At 53.2% G+C, this 17,277-nt stretch overlaps 8 protein-coding genes across 8 annotated transcripts; 4 read left to right on the top strand and 4 right to left on the bottom strand.

The window, feature by feature from the left end:
- T310_8112 (Polyketide synthase) lies at window positions 1–2,698 on the bottom strand (the record flags this gene model as incomplete). Its single annotated transcript, XM_013469111.1, has 3 exons — window positions 1–1,731; window positions 1,792–1,899; window positions 2,306–2,698. Coding segments are annotated over 3 exons (2,232 nt in total), but the record flags the coding sequence as incomplete, so codon positions are not given.
- Window positions 2,699–3,044: 346 nt separating this feature from the next.
- On the top strand, window positions 3,045–4,048 carry T310_8111 (Metallo-beta-lactamase domain protein; the record flags this gene model as incomplete). The annotated part of the gene is made up of 2 exons (XM_013469110.1): window positions 3,045–3,200; window positions 3,260–4,048. The coding sequence occupies 2 exons, from the start codon at window positions 3,045–3,047 to the stop codon at window positions 4,046–4,048; spliced, it is 945 nt and encodes a 314-aa protein (XP_013324564.1).
- Window positions 4,049–4,535: 487 nt separating this feature from the next.
- T310_8110 (17-beta-hydroxysteroid dehydrogenase) lies at window positions 4,536–5,606 on the bottom strand (the record flags this gene model as incomplete). Its single annotated transcript, XM_013469109.1, has 2 exons — window positions 4,536–4,565; window positions 4,929–5,606. The coding sequence occupies 2 exons, from the start codon at window positions 5,604–5,606 to the stop codon at window positions 4,536–4,538; spliced, it is 708 nt and encodes a 235-aa protein (XP_013324563.1).
- Window positions 5,607–5,959: 353 nt separating this feature from the next.
- On the top strand, window positions 5,960–6,487 carry T310_8109 (uncharacterized protein; the record flags this gene model as incomplete). Its single annotated transcript, XM_013469108.1, has 2 exons — window positions 5,960–6,166; window positions 6,239–6,487. The coding sequence occupies 2 exons, from the start codon at window positions 5,960–5,962 to the stop codon at window positions 6,485–6,487; spliced, it is 456 nt and encodes a 151-aa protein (XP_013324562.1).
- A 1,619-nt stretch (window positions 6,488–8,106) lies between these two features.
- T310_8108 (StcQ) lies at window positions 8,107–8,895 on the top strand (the record flags this gene model as incomplete). Its single annotated transcript, XM_013469107.1, has 1 exon — window positions 8,107–8,895. The coding sequence occupies one exon, from the start codon at window positions 8,107–8,109 to the stop codon at window positions 8,893–8,895; it is 789 nt and encodes a 262-aa protein (XP_013324561.1).
- Window positions 8,896–9,129: 234 nt separating this feature from the next.
- On the bottom strand, window positions 9,130–10,470 carry T310_8107 (Uncharacterized protein; the record flags this gene model as incomplete). Its single annotated transcript, XM_013469106.1, has 1 exon — window positions 9,130–10,470. The coding sequence occupies one exon, from the start codon at window positions 10,468–10,470 to the stop codon at window positions 9,130–9,132; it is 1,341 nt and encodes a 446-aa protein (XP_013324560.1).
- An 805-nt stretch (window positions 10,471–11,275) lies between these two features.
- T310_8106 (Uncharacterized protein) lies at window positions 11,276–13,039 on the bottom strand (the record flags this gene model as incomplete). The annotated part of the gene is made up of 3 exons (XM_013469105.1): window positions 11,276–11,499; window positions 11,656–12,776; window positions 12,825–13,039. 3 exons carry the CDS (start codon window positions 13,037–13,039, stop codon window positions 11,276–11,278), a joined length of 1,560 nt encoding a protein of 519 aa, XP_013324559.1.
- Window positions 13,040–14,896: 1,857 nt separating this feature from the next.
- Window positions 14,897–16,016, top strand: T310_8105 (Uncharacterized protein; the record flags this gene model as incomplete). The annotated part of the gene is made up of 3 exons (XM_013469104.1): window positions 14,897–15,660; window positions 15,716–15,766; window positions 15,881–16,016. 3 exons carry the CDS (start codon window positions 14,897–14,899, stop codon window positions 16,014–16,016), a joined length of 951 nt encoding a protein of 316 aa, XP_013324558.1.
- Window positions 16,017–17,277: the final 1,261 nt, after the last annotated feature.

Raw genomic sequence — 17,277 nt, 5'->3', positions numbered from 1 at the left:
ATCCTTGGGAAAGCCCGGGTTGATGTCGTTCTTGATGCCGACATGGGGCGGGATGGCGCTCTTCTGAAGCATGAGCAAGACCTTGATCAATGCCGTCACGCCGGCCGCAGCCTCACCGTGGCCGACGTTTGCCTTGACAGCACCAATGTGCAACGGCTGCTTGGCCGTCCGTCGCTTCCCCTTGATCGGGGCAAAAACGTCCGTGATGGACTTCATCTCCTCGGCGTCGCCGGCCTGCGTGCCGGTGCCGTGAAACTCGACGTAGCTGACATCAAGAGGGTCGATGCCAGCCCTCGCCATCACTTGCCGGTAGAGGTCAGCCTGATGGCCGGCATGCGGGTGTGTGATGGAAACGGCGTTGGCAGAGTGGTTGGTAGCGGCCGCCAGAATGACACCCAGAATGTTGTCGTTATCGGCCTCGGCGTCTTCGAGGCGCTTCATCACGATCGACCCGATTCCGTCCGCACGGCAGTACCCATCGGCTTGGCAATCCCACGTCTTGCATGCGTTGGGGGTCTTGGTGAGGAAGTGACCGTTGCAGAGACCGGCAAAGGCATCCGGGTTGGTCAGAACATTGAGCCCTCCGGCCACCACCGTATCCACGTCGCCTGCCCACAGGGCGGTACAAGCTGCTTGGATGGTGGCCAAGCTGGAGGAGCATGCTGTGTCACAGTTGAAGCTCGGGCCGGAGAACTTGAAAAAGTAGTTGATCCGGCCAGGGCCAAAGGCACGACAGCCACCGGGAATGAAGTAGGTGCTGATCTCTTGTGCCGTGTTGACCTCACGATAATCGTCGCTAGCTTGGCCATACCAGGTTCCGATGCGATTCAGCTTTGTCGCAGGGGTGCGGTTGGCCACGTAGCCCGCACGCTCCAAGGCTTCGTATGCCGTCACAAGCGCCAGACGCTGCATCGGGTCGGTCTGCTCGGCCTCACGGGGAGACATGTTGAAAAAGGGCGCATCGAACAATCCCGGCTCGTCGATGAAACAGCCATAGGCCGTGTGGCTGGTATTCATCCTCTTGCCAGTGGGGTCGTGATGCGATTCTACGTCGAACCGATCCGCGGGAATCTTTCGGTGCACGTCCATGCCGGCCTCGAGAAGTTCCCAAAACTTCTCTGGATCGGTTGCACCGCCTGGCAAGCGGCATGACATGCCGACGATGGCAATTTTGGACTGCATTGAGCCTCGTGGCTCATGCTTTTCCTCTTCGACATCAGTGGTCACCCACACGAACAAGTCCTCGGTCTCTACGGCCAAATCGGGGGTCGTCGTTATCAGCGCGCTCGACATTTGCTGGCTGGGGAGAGAAACGCCGAAGACCATGATGGTGACATCGCGAGCGTCAGTCTTGGTCACGCGCTCTGCCACGCCGGCAATGACATTGTCCCAAACGATCTGTTTGGTCATGATTTCAAAAATGACTTGCTCAAACAGGTCTGCGGCGCTCGATGCCACAAAAGGCTGTCCCGTGCTGGTCGACATGATCGGCAGCACCGGCTTGAACCGCGGGGCCAACAAGGGTGTTTGGACGACCTTTTGAGCATCCTCGAGGGAATATATGTGGGGAGCATGGCAGAGTCCTCCATACACCGGCAGCTGGGTGAATTTTCGATCCCGGAAGAAGCCCGAGGTGCGGAAAAGGGCCTTGAGTCGAGACGGAGGTCCACTCACAGTGACCGACGTCTCACTGATGGCGCTGACAAAGATTCTGCTGGCAGCCGGAGTACTCTGAATCGAGGGTCAGCAAACGCTGCGCAACGGGATGGGGGGGGGGGAATCCAGACTTACATCTCGAGTGTGTATATTGTCGAGCTCTTTCTCAGCGTCTTCCGGCGTAAGCCCGTAGACGACATACGCCCACGAGTCCGGCGCCTCTGCATCGATGGCTTCCAAGTTCTGGGATACGTCGCTGACATGTACGCCCAGGCGAAATGCGATACGCAACACTTCAACACCTGCAGCGACAAGGTCGTCTAAAGACGTGGATAGAGAGACGGCTGTCGAGACTAAGAGCCCTATGCCCAAGCCGGCAAGAAGACTATTGGATTCAGCGCTGGCCCGTGCTTCTGGAAAGCGTTCGCAGTGGCTAAAAGAAGAATGTCAGTCGGTGGAAACATGACGGACACGGAGGCGGGGGACATTTCTCCTACCCAATATATGTCGCCAGCTGCAAGACGCAGAGCAGGACGCCATCGATTGATCCACAGAGAGGTCCCTTTCGGAGCTCTGACTCTCCTGCAAGGGTCGTCACGGACTCGAAGGCTGGAACGAGATGGGCTAACTCGGCACGTAACCGGCTGACCTCTTGGCGCAATGCTCGAGTGGCCTCATCCAAGAACCTGGCAAGGATCGGATGATTCCGGTGCTTGCTGTGGTTGTGCAGCCGTCGAAGTAGGTATGAAAGGTCATCACTAGGGAACTCATTGCTGAAATAGATGACGTTGAGTTTGTGAGCGAGGTCCTGAGCCTCCGAAGAAGGAGTGTAGGTGACCATGTCGAGGGATGATGACGACGACGAAAGGTTTAACGACAATACCCCCGCCGGGGAAGGCTCGTTCGAGAACAGCGTGAAATTGCTGACAGGGTTGAGGCTGAAGTACTGGACGAGAGTGAACGCTTCAGTGAGTGGGAGAAGTAAAGCGGTCACAAGGGCTTGACATAGATCGCAATGCAAAGACAGAAGCCAAGTCCGCATGGTGTCTGGGACAAAACACGCGAGCGAGTATACGCCGAACAACGCATCAATAACCAAATCGGGACTGAAATCGGCCGTGGGTAATCTTGCCGACAGCTCTTCCCATTCGCAGGACTCGTCCACCGATCTTTCTGAATATCTCCAATTGCTTAGGGCACTTCCCGATTCCCGGAAGAGTGATATCGGCAATCAATAAAGGTCGGACTCCGGGACAAGCACGGCGGTGCTCGCCCACTCGTGGCATTTTTCCTCCTGCGGCTGACGGACTCCCATACAAATGAGTATTCCAGGAATTTTCCCCCTCGTCTCCCAATCCATACAGGTATTCTCCTCATTTTCTTGCACAATGGGCGAAGGAGGTTATCGCCAGATCAACAAAACCCTGAATGTTTGCGCATTCGATGACTATCTGGTCACCCAGCATTCGCGATTGCCCAAGTTGCTAGATGTCGAACAACTCAGTCCACGGGTACTCCGTGTTCTCGGACAGAATGCGGGAAAGGTATGCGTCATGAAGCCAGACTACCTTAGGGGAAAATGCTCGCTTAGTCTTTGCATCAGTTCACACTCCAAGGAACAAACACATATATCGTCGGTACCGGGCGGCATCGACTCCTCATTGACACGGCGCAAGGGTACCGCGAATGGGCGGACTTGCTCGACGCAACGCTGCGCGAGCGATCCATCGCGCTGTCTCACGTCTTCCTGACCCACTGGCATGGCGACCACACCGGGGGAGTGCCGGACTTGATCCGGATGTATCCTGACCTGGCGGATAGCATCTACAAAAATTCTCCGGAGCACGGCCAGCGGCCGATCGAGGATGGCCAAGTGTTCCGCGTCGAGGGCGCCACGATCCGGGCGGTGCACGGGCCGGGCCACTCGCACGACCATATGTGCTTCATACTCGAGGAGGAGAACGCCATGTTTACGGGTGACAACGTGCTCGGGCACGGGACGAGTGCAGTCGAGCAGCTGGGCCTGTACATGGAGACCCTGCGGAAGCTGCAGTCGCACGGGTGCACGGTGGGCTATCCGGCCCACGGCGCCGTCATCCCAGACCTGCCGGGCAAAATCGCGGCAGAACTCGCGCAAAAGACGCGCCGCGAGAAGCAGTGCCTCATGGCGCTGGACCGGATCCGCAGCGAGGACCGGTCGGCCAGCGTGACGGTGAGCGAGCTGATTGTCGCGATTCACGGCGAGAACTTGGACGAAGAGGTGCGGAAGCTGGCGGTGGAGCCGTTCATGGACGAGGTACTCCGGAAGTTGGCTGAGGACGGCAAAGTCGCGTTTCGTGTGCGGAAGGGGGTGAAGAAATGGTTTGCGCTGAATAATACCAGAGGGCCTTGATGGAGTAGAGAAGTCACGGTCTGTTTTTTTGTGATGAAGGATGGCGTTGTGCTGATGAGGGTGTGGTGCTGTACTTGATTTTACGTACGTCTACTGTTGAATTCATTCATTCTGCACTGCTACTGAATGGAGTTCATGCCATCAATCATTGGTATCAAGGCGAATATCATACCTGACTTACCCCCGGGGGAATGAACTGGCCCCAAAACTTGATACATTCTTCCTCGATTAACCAATTTCTTAACCAATCTTTTCCCTCACAGAATCGGCATCAGCTGATCCTCAACCAAGTACTCGGATGATTGTCAAATGGCCCCAGTCTCGGATTTCTGTCACCCCGAAGATCCGAGAGAAACGTTCGGAATCCGAGAAAGAACAAAGGCGCCTAGCCAAGAACGGCATGGGCTTATGATACAGTATTATAGTGAGATGGAAGAAATGGCCCGATGGTTGATTGGAGGATAACGCGTATCTTCCTGACAGCACTTCATTTGCACTGGCCCGATCGACTCATGTCCTACAATGTGTGCAGCAGTGATGCCAGGTTTTGTCTGGACTGGTCTGTGAAGGAGGGTCAATGGAAAGCTTGTAATTTGCCCATGTCCGTTATACTCGATGAATACCAGCAGAGATCTAGACCAAATGTACCATTCTTGCTATAGAGTGAGGAATCGAACATCTTCTAAGCAGCGCCTCCATCCACTCCCAAGACCTTTCCATTGACCCATTCGCTCTCGTTCGAAGCCAAAAAGCAAACAACCCGCGCAATGTCGGTGGGATAGCCGCAGCGAGTCAACGGCGACACATTAGCGACGATCTGTAGCGTCGCCATCCGTCAGTGGTCAAGTATGCTGAAAGAAACGAGGGGAAGGGAACTGACAGCGAGGATCTGCTCCTTGGAGAGACTGTCCGCGTTGGGGAGGTAGTCCTTGGCAGTTTCGTGGAACATGTCCGTCACCGTGCCGCCGGGCGCAACCGCATTGACCGTGATCTTCTTGTCGCCGCAGTCTTTGGCGAGACACCGGACGAACGTGTTGATGGCACCCTTGGACGCCGAGTAGAGCGAGTGTTTCGGGACGGTAAACGAGTCGGCCGTGTTGGAGCTCATCAAGATGATGCGGCCGTGGGTGTTGAGGTGCTTGTAAGCCTCGCGGGCGACAAAGAATTGCCCGCGAGTGTTGACGTTGAAGACACGGTCAAACTCCTCCTCGGTGACTTCGCTCAGGTGGCCAAACGACACGACGCCGGCGTTGGAGCAGACAATGTCCAGCCCGCCAAAGACCTGGACGGCCTCGTCGAACAGACGCACAGTCTGCGACACCTGGCTGACGTCCGCCTGAATGGCCACGGCGTCAGAGCCCAGGCTCTTGATCTCTTCCACCACCTTGCTCGCCGGACCGGACGACCTGGCGTAGTTGACAATGACTTTGGCGCCGCATCGTCCCAGCTCAACGGCCATGGCAGCGCCAATGCCACGACCGGCGCCTGTCACCAGTGCGACTTTGCCGTCGAGGCGGAAAGGCAAGTACGAAGCAGCGTCAGTGTTTACGGAACCCATGTTTTGACGAATTTTTCGATAAAGAGGAAGTAAAGATGCGCTGAATGGCTTAGGGCTAGGGTACGCGGGTGGCCGCTTTTTGTTTTCATTCAGGGCCCATTTTGTCCGTAACCCGGATCCCGGCTACCGGAGAAGTCTTCATCTATTGTCCCGAAGCTCGGGTCTCAGCACGCCGAGAACTGCAGAAGACAGAGAGAAAGAGAGCACTGGTGAAACTGCTCCCGGATCTTTGCATCGGGATTGATCGTCGGGCATGGGAAATCATCTTGCAGTGAATGTATATCCCTTCTCAGTGTCCCATCAAGAAAGACAACCACCTCGCCGGACCACCGAATACAGAAGCAGAAAGCAACATGCCTGCTCCCGCTCATGTCCAGGCAGCTACGCTGCAACGATTCCTCGACGCTTGGAAAAAGTGGGATGCTGAGGAATGGCTCGCCGTTTTCGCCGACGACTTCACCCAAGTCACCCTGCCCTTTGGACTAGGCATTCCCCCCAGGCCTCGGGCACAGGTCGAGCAAGTCTTGCCAGCGCTCGTCGCGACGGTCAAATCATACGAAGTAAGAGAGACAGCCACCTTGGTGTGATCAAGAGAAGCGGTCGCACGCTGACTGGGTCTTGCCCATTCTTAGCTCACAGTCCACCATGTCATACATGATGTCGAGAAGAACAAGGCAGCAGTATACGCCTCGTCCAAGGGTGCCCTTCCATGGGGGCCATGGGAGTTAGAGTACTCTGTCTTCATCACATTTTCTGAGGCGGGAGATAAAGTGGCGAGGCTCGAGGAGATGATGGATTCCGCCTTTTTGCGAGACTTTGGACCCAAGTTCGGCCAATACTTGCAGGCTCACGGTGGACCAACAGCCGTGGCCTGGCAGTAGGAGCAGCAGGAGCAGCGGTACACTAGATAGCTTCGAATTTCCACAAAAAGGTGATGGCGTGGATCCGATGGCGAGATAAAGATTAAAACAGCCCGCCTGTCCTTCCTGGTATCCGATCACACCTCCCTTGCATCCATCGAATACCCAAGTTGGCTTTCTTCATTATTTGTGACGTGTACTACGGTCTACGTGGCATCCAGAGGGGGCCGGTCCTGCAACGTCAATTCGAGCTCGTTGAATTCGTTTATACTCGGCCAGACATGGACAAGCATCTGCACGTGCATCAACAATCTTCTATATGCTGCTGCTCGAGTCCGAAGAATCGAGCTGACTCGGCTGACCGCTACACTGTTACGCTGTACCTAGGATTCACCTCGTCACTCGTCCAGGCACGAAATAGTGACCGCGCGCTCCTATTTCTTATATATGCCTCCGGATCATAGCTATAGATCTATCGTGGGTACCTTGTACGGATCTTAGTTAGATCCTAATCGATCGCTTGCTAGTCCGTTCCTTACTTGAGCTAAGAGTAAATAAACGTTATCTTTTACGTATACACGACTCGCTCGTACTATCATAGATTATATATCTTAGTCCCAACGCCCGTATTATATTTCCCTCCTACTAACCATAAGTACGTCCTAATAATAATAATTCTAATACTAGTTTCTAGGTAGCGTTAGGATAGCTCTACTACGGTTCTATTAGCGTAGTCTCTCATAACCAATATTAGTTCTTTTATTAAGTATTTAAATACACTTAATAGACCTTCTTCCGTTTGACTAGGTATATTCGCTTCATAAGTATTGTCGACGCTAGAGACACTTCGATTCATATCATATTATCAACTAAACAAGACAAGCGTGCGAGGGTGTAGTGGTAGAATGTACTACTGGTGGGATCTAATAACTTCCTAGTTAGGCAGAGTGCACGGGATCCTCTGTCAACCTGACGAAAGATGATATCTAGTGATCATGAGTTTGAATCCCATCGCAGACACGATTTATCTGCCAGATCCCTTCAGCTTCCATGATACATAGGGCCTAACCTATACCGGTAGTCCCTTGGGTAAGGATTGCTACGAGTAGAACCACCACCTGGAATAATCTCGTTGGTTCCCAGTCCCGCAGGTTGGGGGGCTAGATGACCGAGTATATAGTAGCGGTGAAGGGGGCCTATATAGGTTAGAATACAGAGAGGGTACTAGTAGTCCCAATAGGCGGGAGACTCCTACGGTGCCAGGGTGTTTGGTGTGGCACCAGCTGCAGGGCATAACGCTTAGCATCGTTAGCCGCATCAGCTCAATTGATTTATTACTACTACTACTACTACTACTACTACTACTAAACAAGACGACTTAGAGGGAAGTAAGGGATAAACCGGTCGGACAAGGTAAAGACCGAATGCCCGTTTGCATAAAGATACTACATGTCGGAACTTTTGCTTAAGTCCCGACGCTCGCTATGATGGTACGCCATGTCCGAAGTCCGAACAAAAGACAGCGAGCACCCCGGGGGAAAACAGAACATAACACTTGACTGTTCCGCCAAAATATGCAAGACAAAGGAGTTTCACCACCGACACAAACTCTGAAGTGATTTTGGTTTCTTCTTGCTATCATGGCGACGTATGCTGTGCTCGGCGCCACGGGCAACTGCGGCACCGCTCTCATCGACAACCTCCTGCGCACTGAAGGTGCAAGGGTCAATGCCTATTGTCGCAATAAGAGCAAGTTAATCCAAAAGGTCCCTCAAGTGGACGGCAACAAGCGAGTCCAAGTCTATGAGGGCAGCATCTACGACATTGACCTTTTGGCCGAGTGCGTCCGCGACACGCGGGCAATTTTCCACGTCGTCACCACCAACGATAACGTTCCCGGATGCCGTGTCGGCTTGGATACGGCGAAAAGCATCATTTCTGCCCTGGAGAAACTCAAGGCCAACTCACAACCCGGCATGAAATTGCCCAAGATCGTCCTTCTCTCCTCGGGCACCATCGACGACCATCTGAGCCGTCACATGCCCTGGTGGTTCCGCCCAATCCTGCGGACCGCCGCATCGCACGTCTACAACGACCTGCGCCAGACCGAAGTTTTCCTGCGCGCCCAGCAAGACTGGGTCTCGACGATCTTTATCAAGCCAGGTGGTCTATCTGTCGACGTGCAGCGCGGCCACCAGCTCAACCTTGACCATGATGAATCTTTCGTTTCATACCTCGACCTCGCCGCCGGCATGATTGAGGCCGCCGACGACCAGGAGAGTCGTTTCGATATGAAGAATGTCAGTGTCGTCAACAAGAATGGTTCCGCAAAGTTTCCCCCGGGTACCCCGCTGTGTATTCTGACGGGTCTCGTGAGGCACTTTTTCCCCTTTTTGCACAACTATCTTCCTTCGACTGGTCCTAGCTAGATGTCTCGTTGGTTGCTGATGTTTCGAATAGTTAAAATCAGTAGCAATACCACACTGTCTGCTCGAGTTACGAGGGTTTCCATGTCAATCAATTGTTCCTAAAGGGACTGGAGCATGTTCTGTTGTGTTTTACTTCCCGTCCGTGATCTTATAAACCCCCTAAAGGCATGGAGGTTGGAGTACGATCAAAATACCTTTCAAATCATTTTCACTAATCTGATTCTGAACTGTTATCTATGCAAGATCGGGACGGACCTTCCAACCCATATCAAAGCCAGTAAAATGAATGAATTTGAGATCGCTCGGCAAATCCTTGGTGGTATCGAGCGTCATGCGAGCAATCTTCAGCCACATGTCGCCCTTGACGGGGAACGACTCGCTGAACTCGCCCGCTTCGAACGGCTTGGCGGCTTCCTGTCCGTTCTTCAACGCCCGGATCAACTTGGCGACGTGGCCGTCGTCGTGCTCTTTGTTGACGGCGGCATACAGTTCTTTCCAGCCCATGGCCGCGCTGAAATCGTCGTGGTACCCGGTGATGGCCTCCGGGTACAGCTCGGCGCAACCGCTGCAAACATACCACGCCAGGTCCAAGCGACCCTTCCACTCCACCATGCGCACACGGTCTTCCAACTTGATCCAGTCCTGTTTGATGATAACGCTGAAGAAGATGGAACTGGTGACGGTGTGCATGTAGAAAAAGTCAATCTTCCGTTTCCGGCCCGGCCGCTGGCTGGCTCCGGCCATGTATGCACAGGTACTGATCATCTCGGCGGTGCGGCGCTCTAGGTCCTCGGGCTTGATGCAGAATTGAGAAGCGATAAACGCCATTTCCATGCATGCCCTTCCCACAACGCCGTCCCGCATCTTGTTGCCAAAGTCTTCCCAGCGGGGTGCATTGCGGATTGTCTCGTTGTTCCGCACTTCGTGCAAGAGCTGGATCAGAGACTTGGGGTTCTTGGGTGGGTACGCGATGCCGGCTTGTGCCTCGCAGGCCTCGAACAGAGTCCCGATGTGGCTGTCGTCGTGCGCGGCCGCTTGCGCGAGGGCTTCGGCGATGATGCTGGGCTGTTGGAATTCGATGCCGAGACCGAGATGGATGACGGGATGGTAGGCGCCCTCGTACATTCGAGCCAGCATCTTCTCAGCCACTTTGCTGCGCGAGAAGACGTACTTGTTGACCGTCTCCTTCCAGCCATGCTCCTCCATGTACTTTTGGAAGAAGACGAGGAACGTGGTGTACTGGGTGATGGTGCCCAGCGTTTCGTACATGGTCTCATCGTCGGCCAGCCTCTCGACCATCTGGGCGTCAACGTCGGGAATCGGGCGTTGGATGCCCACGCCGTCATCATACGCTCGCTGGATGTCTTCTGGCGCAGCACCGAGGGCCAAGCAGGTCAAGATCGAGTGCGCGATGTGATTGTGTCCACTGCGGTCCCGGAAGAACATGTGCCATTCTTCATGGTTCTTTTGCAGCAGTCGGTTCGCCTCTTCGATGGACGCGCTGTCGACGTGGGCGTCACCAAGAATCCCAACGTGCTCATCGGACAATTGGATTTGCGAAGTGGAAGTCGGCATTTTGATGGCTCCCATTTTATTTGGAACGAGTCTTGTATGCTTATCGGTTTGTTGGTTGTACGAGGTCGATGGATGCTGGTCGACGTTGATGTCGAGCGACTATTCTCTTTTGAATGTCTTTTGATCGGGGATCGGTACAGGGGATCGGAAGCCGGGATCGGAAACCGAGGATGGAAGGCACGAATCCACCGAAATGTCCATGTCTTAGATGTCTTACTCGGGCCATTTAAATAAGAAGAGAGAGATTACTCCGTCGGGCCATATAGTTATACTCCAGGCAGGTTTGACGCATTGGAGCACAGGATATCTACCCGAGTATTATAGTCAAATTCCTCGGGGTCGTCTTTGATGAACGACTCCAGTTTCAGGAACTCTGTAACTGCACTAAGGGACCGAAAACCGTCACACATTTTCTATTTGAGTGCAACCCGTGGGAAACATATCGTAGTGAAATCAAGGAAGTAATGGACATCTGTCGTATGCGTTGGCTGGACCCAGAAAAGGGCTGGAAAGAAATCGGTGATATGATTCACTATGATGATAAGAGAACTAAACCTGAAAGAGGAAAATTCATGTTTTATAGCAGTGTATCTGGATCTGATCTTAACTGACACGAAGCAGCTCGCATTGTACTTTATCGGGCGGCAAGCACTTAGATCTTTTGTAAGCCTCATAACGTGGCTCAAAATAAGGGAATTTGCAGCTTTGACTGCATGTGTAAATCGTACATGACGAGCCGAACATGCCTGCATAGCACATCCTACCCTTCTACCAAGCACTCCCATCTCTCCTACAACCATACGCTTTATATCTTCTCCCTGGGAACATGCTTGCAGTAAAGGCCCTGGGGCAGGCTGGGGGCGTGCGAGTTCATATCCGTCTTGCGGTCGAAGTGGGGGTTGGGCTGCCCATTCGCGTCGCAACCGCTCCACTTGAACATGGCCAGGGCGTAGGCAATGATGATGTGCTGCTGCATCTTGGCCCAGCGCATGCCCAGGCAGGGGTGACGGCCTTGGCCCCAGCCGACGACTTTTGAAGAACGAGTCAGTCATTGCTATGTCATGAAGGTCGAGTCCAAAAAGAAAAAGGCAGAAAGAGTTGAAAGTCATGGCTTGTATAGACACACGTCCTCCACCGCGCCAATCGCCGTTTAAAGAAGGGAGGGAACGACTCTGGAATACTCACAGCCATACGTCTGCTTCTTGAACTCCTGGCGACCCTCACGGAAGCGATTAGGGTCGTACCTGGCGGGGTTCGGGTACAGCTCCTCGTTGAAGTGCACATCGGTGGTGTTGTAGGAGGCGAAGCTGCCGGCGGGGATGACCTCGTCGGTCCCGGGAATAGGGATGGGGTCAGGGGCCGTGTTCAGGCGGATCATGGGGAAGGCGACCCACATGCGGATGGCCTCCTCGAAGCAGAGGTCGAGGGAGGGGAACGATGAATCCCAGGCCTCGAGCGGGATCGAGTCGAGCTGGTCGACCAGGGGCGCGTCCTTGTTCTTGGAGTGGGCCGCGGCGGCGGCCTTGATCTCGCCGTAGATCTTCTCCTGCCAGTCGGGGTGGTGGGCCATGATGTTCAGCATAGCGCCGGCCAGGACGCCGGCGTTGGCGGTGGAGATGAACAGGATGCTGATGAGGAAGTTGATGATGTATTCCTTGCTATCGCCGTTGTCGATCAAGACTTGCAGAGCGTCGTCCACGCGAGGGGTGCCCTTCTTCATCCGCCTGCTGACGATAGGCGTCACGAGGCTTCTGAGACCATAGCGTCCATAACGGCGCTTCATGTACGACAGAGATGGCAGCCAAGGGACGGCAACAGTGTGGATACTGGTGGTAGACTGGAGAATCGTGAGGTAGCCCAAGCAGCGTTCCAGTAGCTTGGGGTCATCCGAGATTTCGTCGGTGCACACGAGACGGACGCACTGCTTCACTACGATGCGATAGCAGGTGTAGGACGGGTTCATGACGCCGGATGGGTTCTTGGCCAGCGCCTCGAAGGCGGCGCGGGCGTCGCTTCTCGCGCGGGGAAGACGCTTGGCGAGCTGCTCCGATTTCAACAGGTCGATCAGGCGGCGCTGAAAGTAGCTACGACCGTTGTGGAAGGTAGGGTGGAAAATCTCGTGGATGGGAGGTACAAAGTCTGGACCGTGTCCTACGAGGGCCGCTCCGGCGACAAAATCCAGGTCGCGGTGGTCCAGATACATCTTGCGGGCGGCCTCGCCTGACACCCCAACGACATGATGCTTGCCCAGCCAGAAACTGAAGTTCCCCGTCTTGGACTCCGCCACGGCGTTGTCCCAGAAGATCCTAAACCTCGTTGTTAGCGTGGCAGAGAAAGAAAGAAGCACGGCTCACTGTTTCCGAGTAAAGAAGCCCCAGGAGCCGACGAATGGAACTGTGTCCGACGTAAATGCTGGTGACCTCTTGTCGACTCTGGGAGTGTACGATAAATAGGCCAGGAAACTGATCAAGGTTGCTACGAAGCCAGCGAGCCCGAGTGTCACCGGCGACTGCAAGTGATCCGAATGCAGGTCCATCCAAGCCAGGTTAATCTTCGAAGTGAAGTCCATCTTCAAAGTCAGCTCTACACAGAGCAGACGGGGGGGTTTCCGAATGAATGGGTTACGTACCCACAGTATCCTTGCACTCATTTAATATTAGGCAATTCCGACATATCGGAGCTTCGAAACTAGGATCGATCGGAGGTCGGGGGGTTCTCGCGTGCACTCAACTACATGAACTTCGGGCATGGATGGGGTTGTCTCGGGTATACAAAGTGCAATTTACTGGAATTTACTGGAATTTACTTTCTATGACGGTAAGTTTGGAGGCTGTCTATGGGCTTATTGGGGGCTACTTAGTGGTTTATAATGACAATTGAACATGTCAGAGAATGGTAATATTACTCAACCAATTAGATACGGTCCGTAGCATACACTCACTACTGGTGGGATCTAGATGGACATCCTAGTTGGGCAGAGTACGGGGGATCATCTGTCAACCTGATGAAGATGAATATCTAGAGCTCATGGGTTCAAATCCCGTCGCAGGCACGATTTATCTACCGGTACCTTCTTATCTACTAATCCTACATAAGGCCTAACCTATACTGACGTAGCCCCTTGGGTAGTACCACCTGGAGCAATCTGGTTGGTGCCCACTCTGCAGGTTGGGGGGGTTAGATGACAGTATACATAGTAGCTACTAGCGGTGAAAGGCCAGGTAGATATATCACACCTGGTCTACTAGGGAAGGAATAGGAAGGAATTTATAAGATAACAGGAACGGTCTACCTAAAGAGGTTAATAAATAGTAACTGTCCGGACCATATATATAAATTAACAAGTCTAGAGATGGTTAGCCCGCTAATCGAGGGAATCCTGTTATGACAGGAATCACGTATGGCACCTACTACATAGATAGATTCTATCCAGCGATTAGGCAATCATTAGATACAAAACATGATATGTGACTGGAAATATATTATTTTCATACTACCATTTCACATCGACTGGTTATATATAGCCAGCTATATATCTGAGGCCTCGGTATCAAATCGGGGCCCAGGCTCGACCAGTGCACTAAGCCATGCCAGGGCGTTAGGTGTGGTATCAGCTGCATGGCCGACGCTTTGCATAGTTAGCCACAACAGCTCAATAGAAAACTACTACTCCTACTATATATCTAGCTTAGGTAGAATGAAAAAAACAGGCAACTGCATAGATAAATCTTTGCCCTCTGATTGGTAAATCATGGACCCGCCCACGTGCATTTGTAAGTTACATCGCCAAAAAAGGTGTAAGTACAAGGTATTTTATGTAATGTATGCATCTCTAGTCTCGGGCTTTTCACCTAGGCTACACTCGGGCGTCGATTTTCTGAAACAAAGTAGTATAAAAGAGTCGTGCACGGTTTCGTAGATGTCTAGCTACTGAGGAAATAAGCTAGGCGAAACGCCCAGTGAGAAAGGCAAAATGTGGTGCGTATAATCGGAGCTGTCCAGGATTCAAGTGTGATCATCCTCCATCCTTCGATGAACTTGTCGATTAGTTGAAGCTTGAGAATCACGAGTGATCAACCCAAGTGAAAACTGCTGGTTGACCATTAAACCCTTCGGGGTAGACTTTCATAGGGCGCTACACTGATGGCCCCACCAGCGAATGAAGTAGGGATCGGGGTTGATGGCGTTATTATGGCTATAATCAGGTCGGACTCCGATAACAATATCCCGATCTCCCTATCACAAATATGGTATTAAGCGAGGCTACACAGCAGACGCCCACGCTTCATGCAATGCCCAGAGGATGTAGGTAGACTGTAGTATAAAAATATGGTGGGTATCTCTAGCTTTTGTCCGGCTCACTAATCATCATTAATCATCATTGCCATTCCTCCCTTAAACCTTCAACACACATCCAGTGTCAACCATGCCATCCTACCTCATCACCGGCGCCAGTCGAGGTCTCGGCTACGCCTGGCTCAAACACCTCTCCTCCAACCCAACCAACACCGTCATCGGCTTGGTCCGCAACAAAGCCGCCACAGAAAAACGTCTGGCCGCCGACAACATCACCAACGTGCTCCTCGTGCGTGCCGATATAACCGATGTCAAAGCCCTCCATCTCGCCGCTGATGAAGTCTCAAACATCACCGGCGGGAGTCTGGACGTCCTGATCAACAACGCCGGGATCTCGAGCCAGAGGAGCGCTTTCAAAACCGTCGTCGACTTGCCCCCGGAAGTCCTGGAGCAAGATTTCATGGACTCGTTCAAATCAAATGTCGTAGGCGTGGCACATACGATCAATACCTTCCTGCCCCTGATTCGAAAAGGCGAGGTGAAGAAAGTCATAACCATTTCGTCAGTGTTGGCGGACATGGACACCGCGAATCGCTTCGCGATCGATAACGCCGGACCGTATGCCGTCTCCAAAGCCGCGGTCAACCTTCTGGTGGCGAAGTACCATGCGGCGGTCGGTGTTGCGGAGGGGATACTGTTCATGTCGATTAGTCCCGGCGTCGTGTCTACGCGAGAAACGCAGCAGACTGAGGAGGAGCTCAAGGGGAGGAAGGCGATGGGTGCAAAGTTCAAGGCATATGCGCCGCATTTTACTGGTCCGACCACACCGGAGGAGAGTGTGAGGATGCAGTTGGAGGTCATTGACAGGGCGACAGTGGAGACCTATGGAGGAGCGTTCGTTAGTCATTTTGGGAATAAGCAGTGGTTGTGAGAAGAAGGTGGTATGTAGGGTTCTCAAGAGAGATTACTTACTGGTCGACGTTGCCTATGCGAACAGGAGGTAAGCATTCCTGCGTGGAACCCTTTCATCCAATTCCAACTGACAGCCCATTTTTAAGCAGAGAACAGATCGGGTCCTCGTACACATTGGTCACGGCCGTGATTGACCGGTCAGGTGCATGCCACTTTTCGTGAGGGTCCATGTCCAACAGGTCAAGCGCATACTCCAGATCTGGCCCTGGGATGAGGCCTATCAGGATACGATCTTTCAGAATGGACACGCCACCGTCAAGCTCTCCGGCCATATGTAGGTATTCCAGTTCCGCTCGAAGGTACCAAAAGAGAAGCCGATAGGTCAATGCATCGCGCCTGGTTGCCCTTGGGTGTAATGTCGCCTAGATCAGTTATAAACGTAGGGAGAGCTTTCGAGTCCAGATACGGATATGCATTCCCATCTGTGAGCAGATCGTAAATGTTTAGCGGTTCTAAAGCGTCCGCGGTCTATTTCGCCGCTAGTATACGAAGGGAGAATAGCAAAACGTGCTCCAAGCAACCGGTGAGCTCAAACAAAATAACTGCTACAATGCCATGACTCCCCTTTCTCTCTCTCTCTCTGTAAGAAATGCGTGAACGTCAGAGTCCTGTCCGTAGAGGCAATGCCAGACATCAGCCATGACGCGCGATAGTAGGTGCCTCTGATGCACGTAACGCGCATCGAACAACCCCTAGAGGGATAGTCCAGCGTAGTTGTCATTTCTCGGCGGAAAGTCGGCGGTCTACACAAAATACAAAATAAGAGCGTACTGTTCAGGACATTCAAACGCCAGAAAAGCATGGTCGGAGAGTCGAGAGGCCGGTGAGTGATCGCTAACGCTTGCAGCATTATACAAGCTTAGCCTTCGGCTTTCTGCTGCGACGGATCAGTCTCGGCCATTAGATGCACCCGACGGGCGGTAGTGATTTCCGACACGGACCTTAGTCGGACGGATTCGAAGGGAGCTCGGACTTTATGGAACTGGCTGCCTGGGAGCTGTCTATATAAGAGGCTGGCAGAGTCACTGAAACTCATATTTCATTTCTACATCCACTTTCAAGCTCACAGTCACGTTCCTATATCTACTTTCAAGTTCACAAACAACATGTCATCCATACGATACCTCAACCAAACCGCTCCCTTCTGGGACTTCATGGAGGAGCAAGGCTCTTCCCATCCCTTCTTCGCTGGTGCCAACAACAACCGCAGCGAAGCCAATGAAGCCGATGACCAGTGGCCAGGTCCATGGGGCTTCCCATTCGGCGGCCCACTTGCTCCCCGAGGCCGCCATGGTCTGCCATACCACCGTGAGCCAGTATCTGGGGAACAAGAACCAGGCCATGAAGGCGAACCGGGAAAAGAACAGGATCATGACAAAGGCCCCTCGGCGCCTCGTGGACCACCACCTCCCTTCTCTCAGCATCCACACCCTGGCCCAGGAGCTCATGGAGGACGCGGCAATGCTCGTGGAAGAGGATGGGGCTTTGGACCTAGGGGTGGATTTGGACCCTGGGGTGGCTTTGGGCCTGGGGTGGNTT

The sequence above is a fragment of the Rasamsonia emersonii genome (assembly GCF_000968595.1).
Source record: "Rasamsonia emersonii CBS 393.64 chromosome Unknown ctg1118621760651, whole genome shotgun sequence".
Taxonomy (NCBI): Eukaryota; Fungi; Ascomycota; class Eurotiomycetes; order Eurotiales; family Trichocomaceae; genus Rasamsonia; species Rasamsonia emersonii.
The sequence above is the reverse complement of the archived record's forward strand: the minus strand, read 5'-3'. Positions and strand labels throughout refer to the sequence as shown.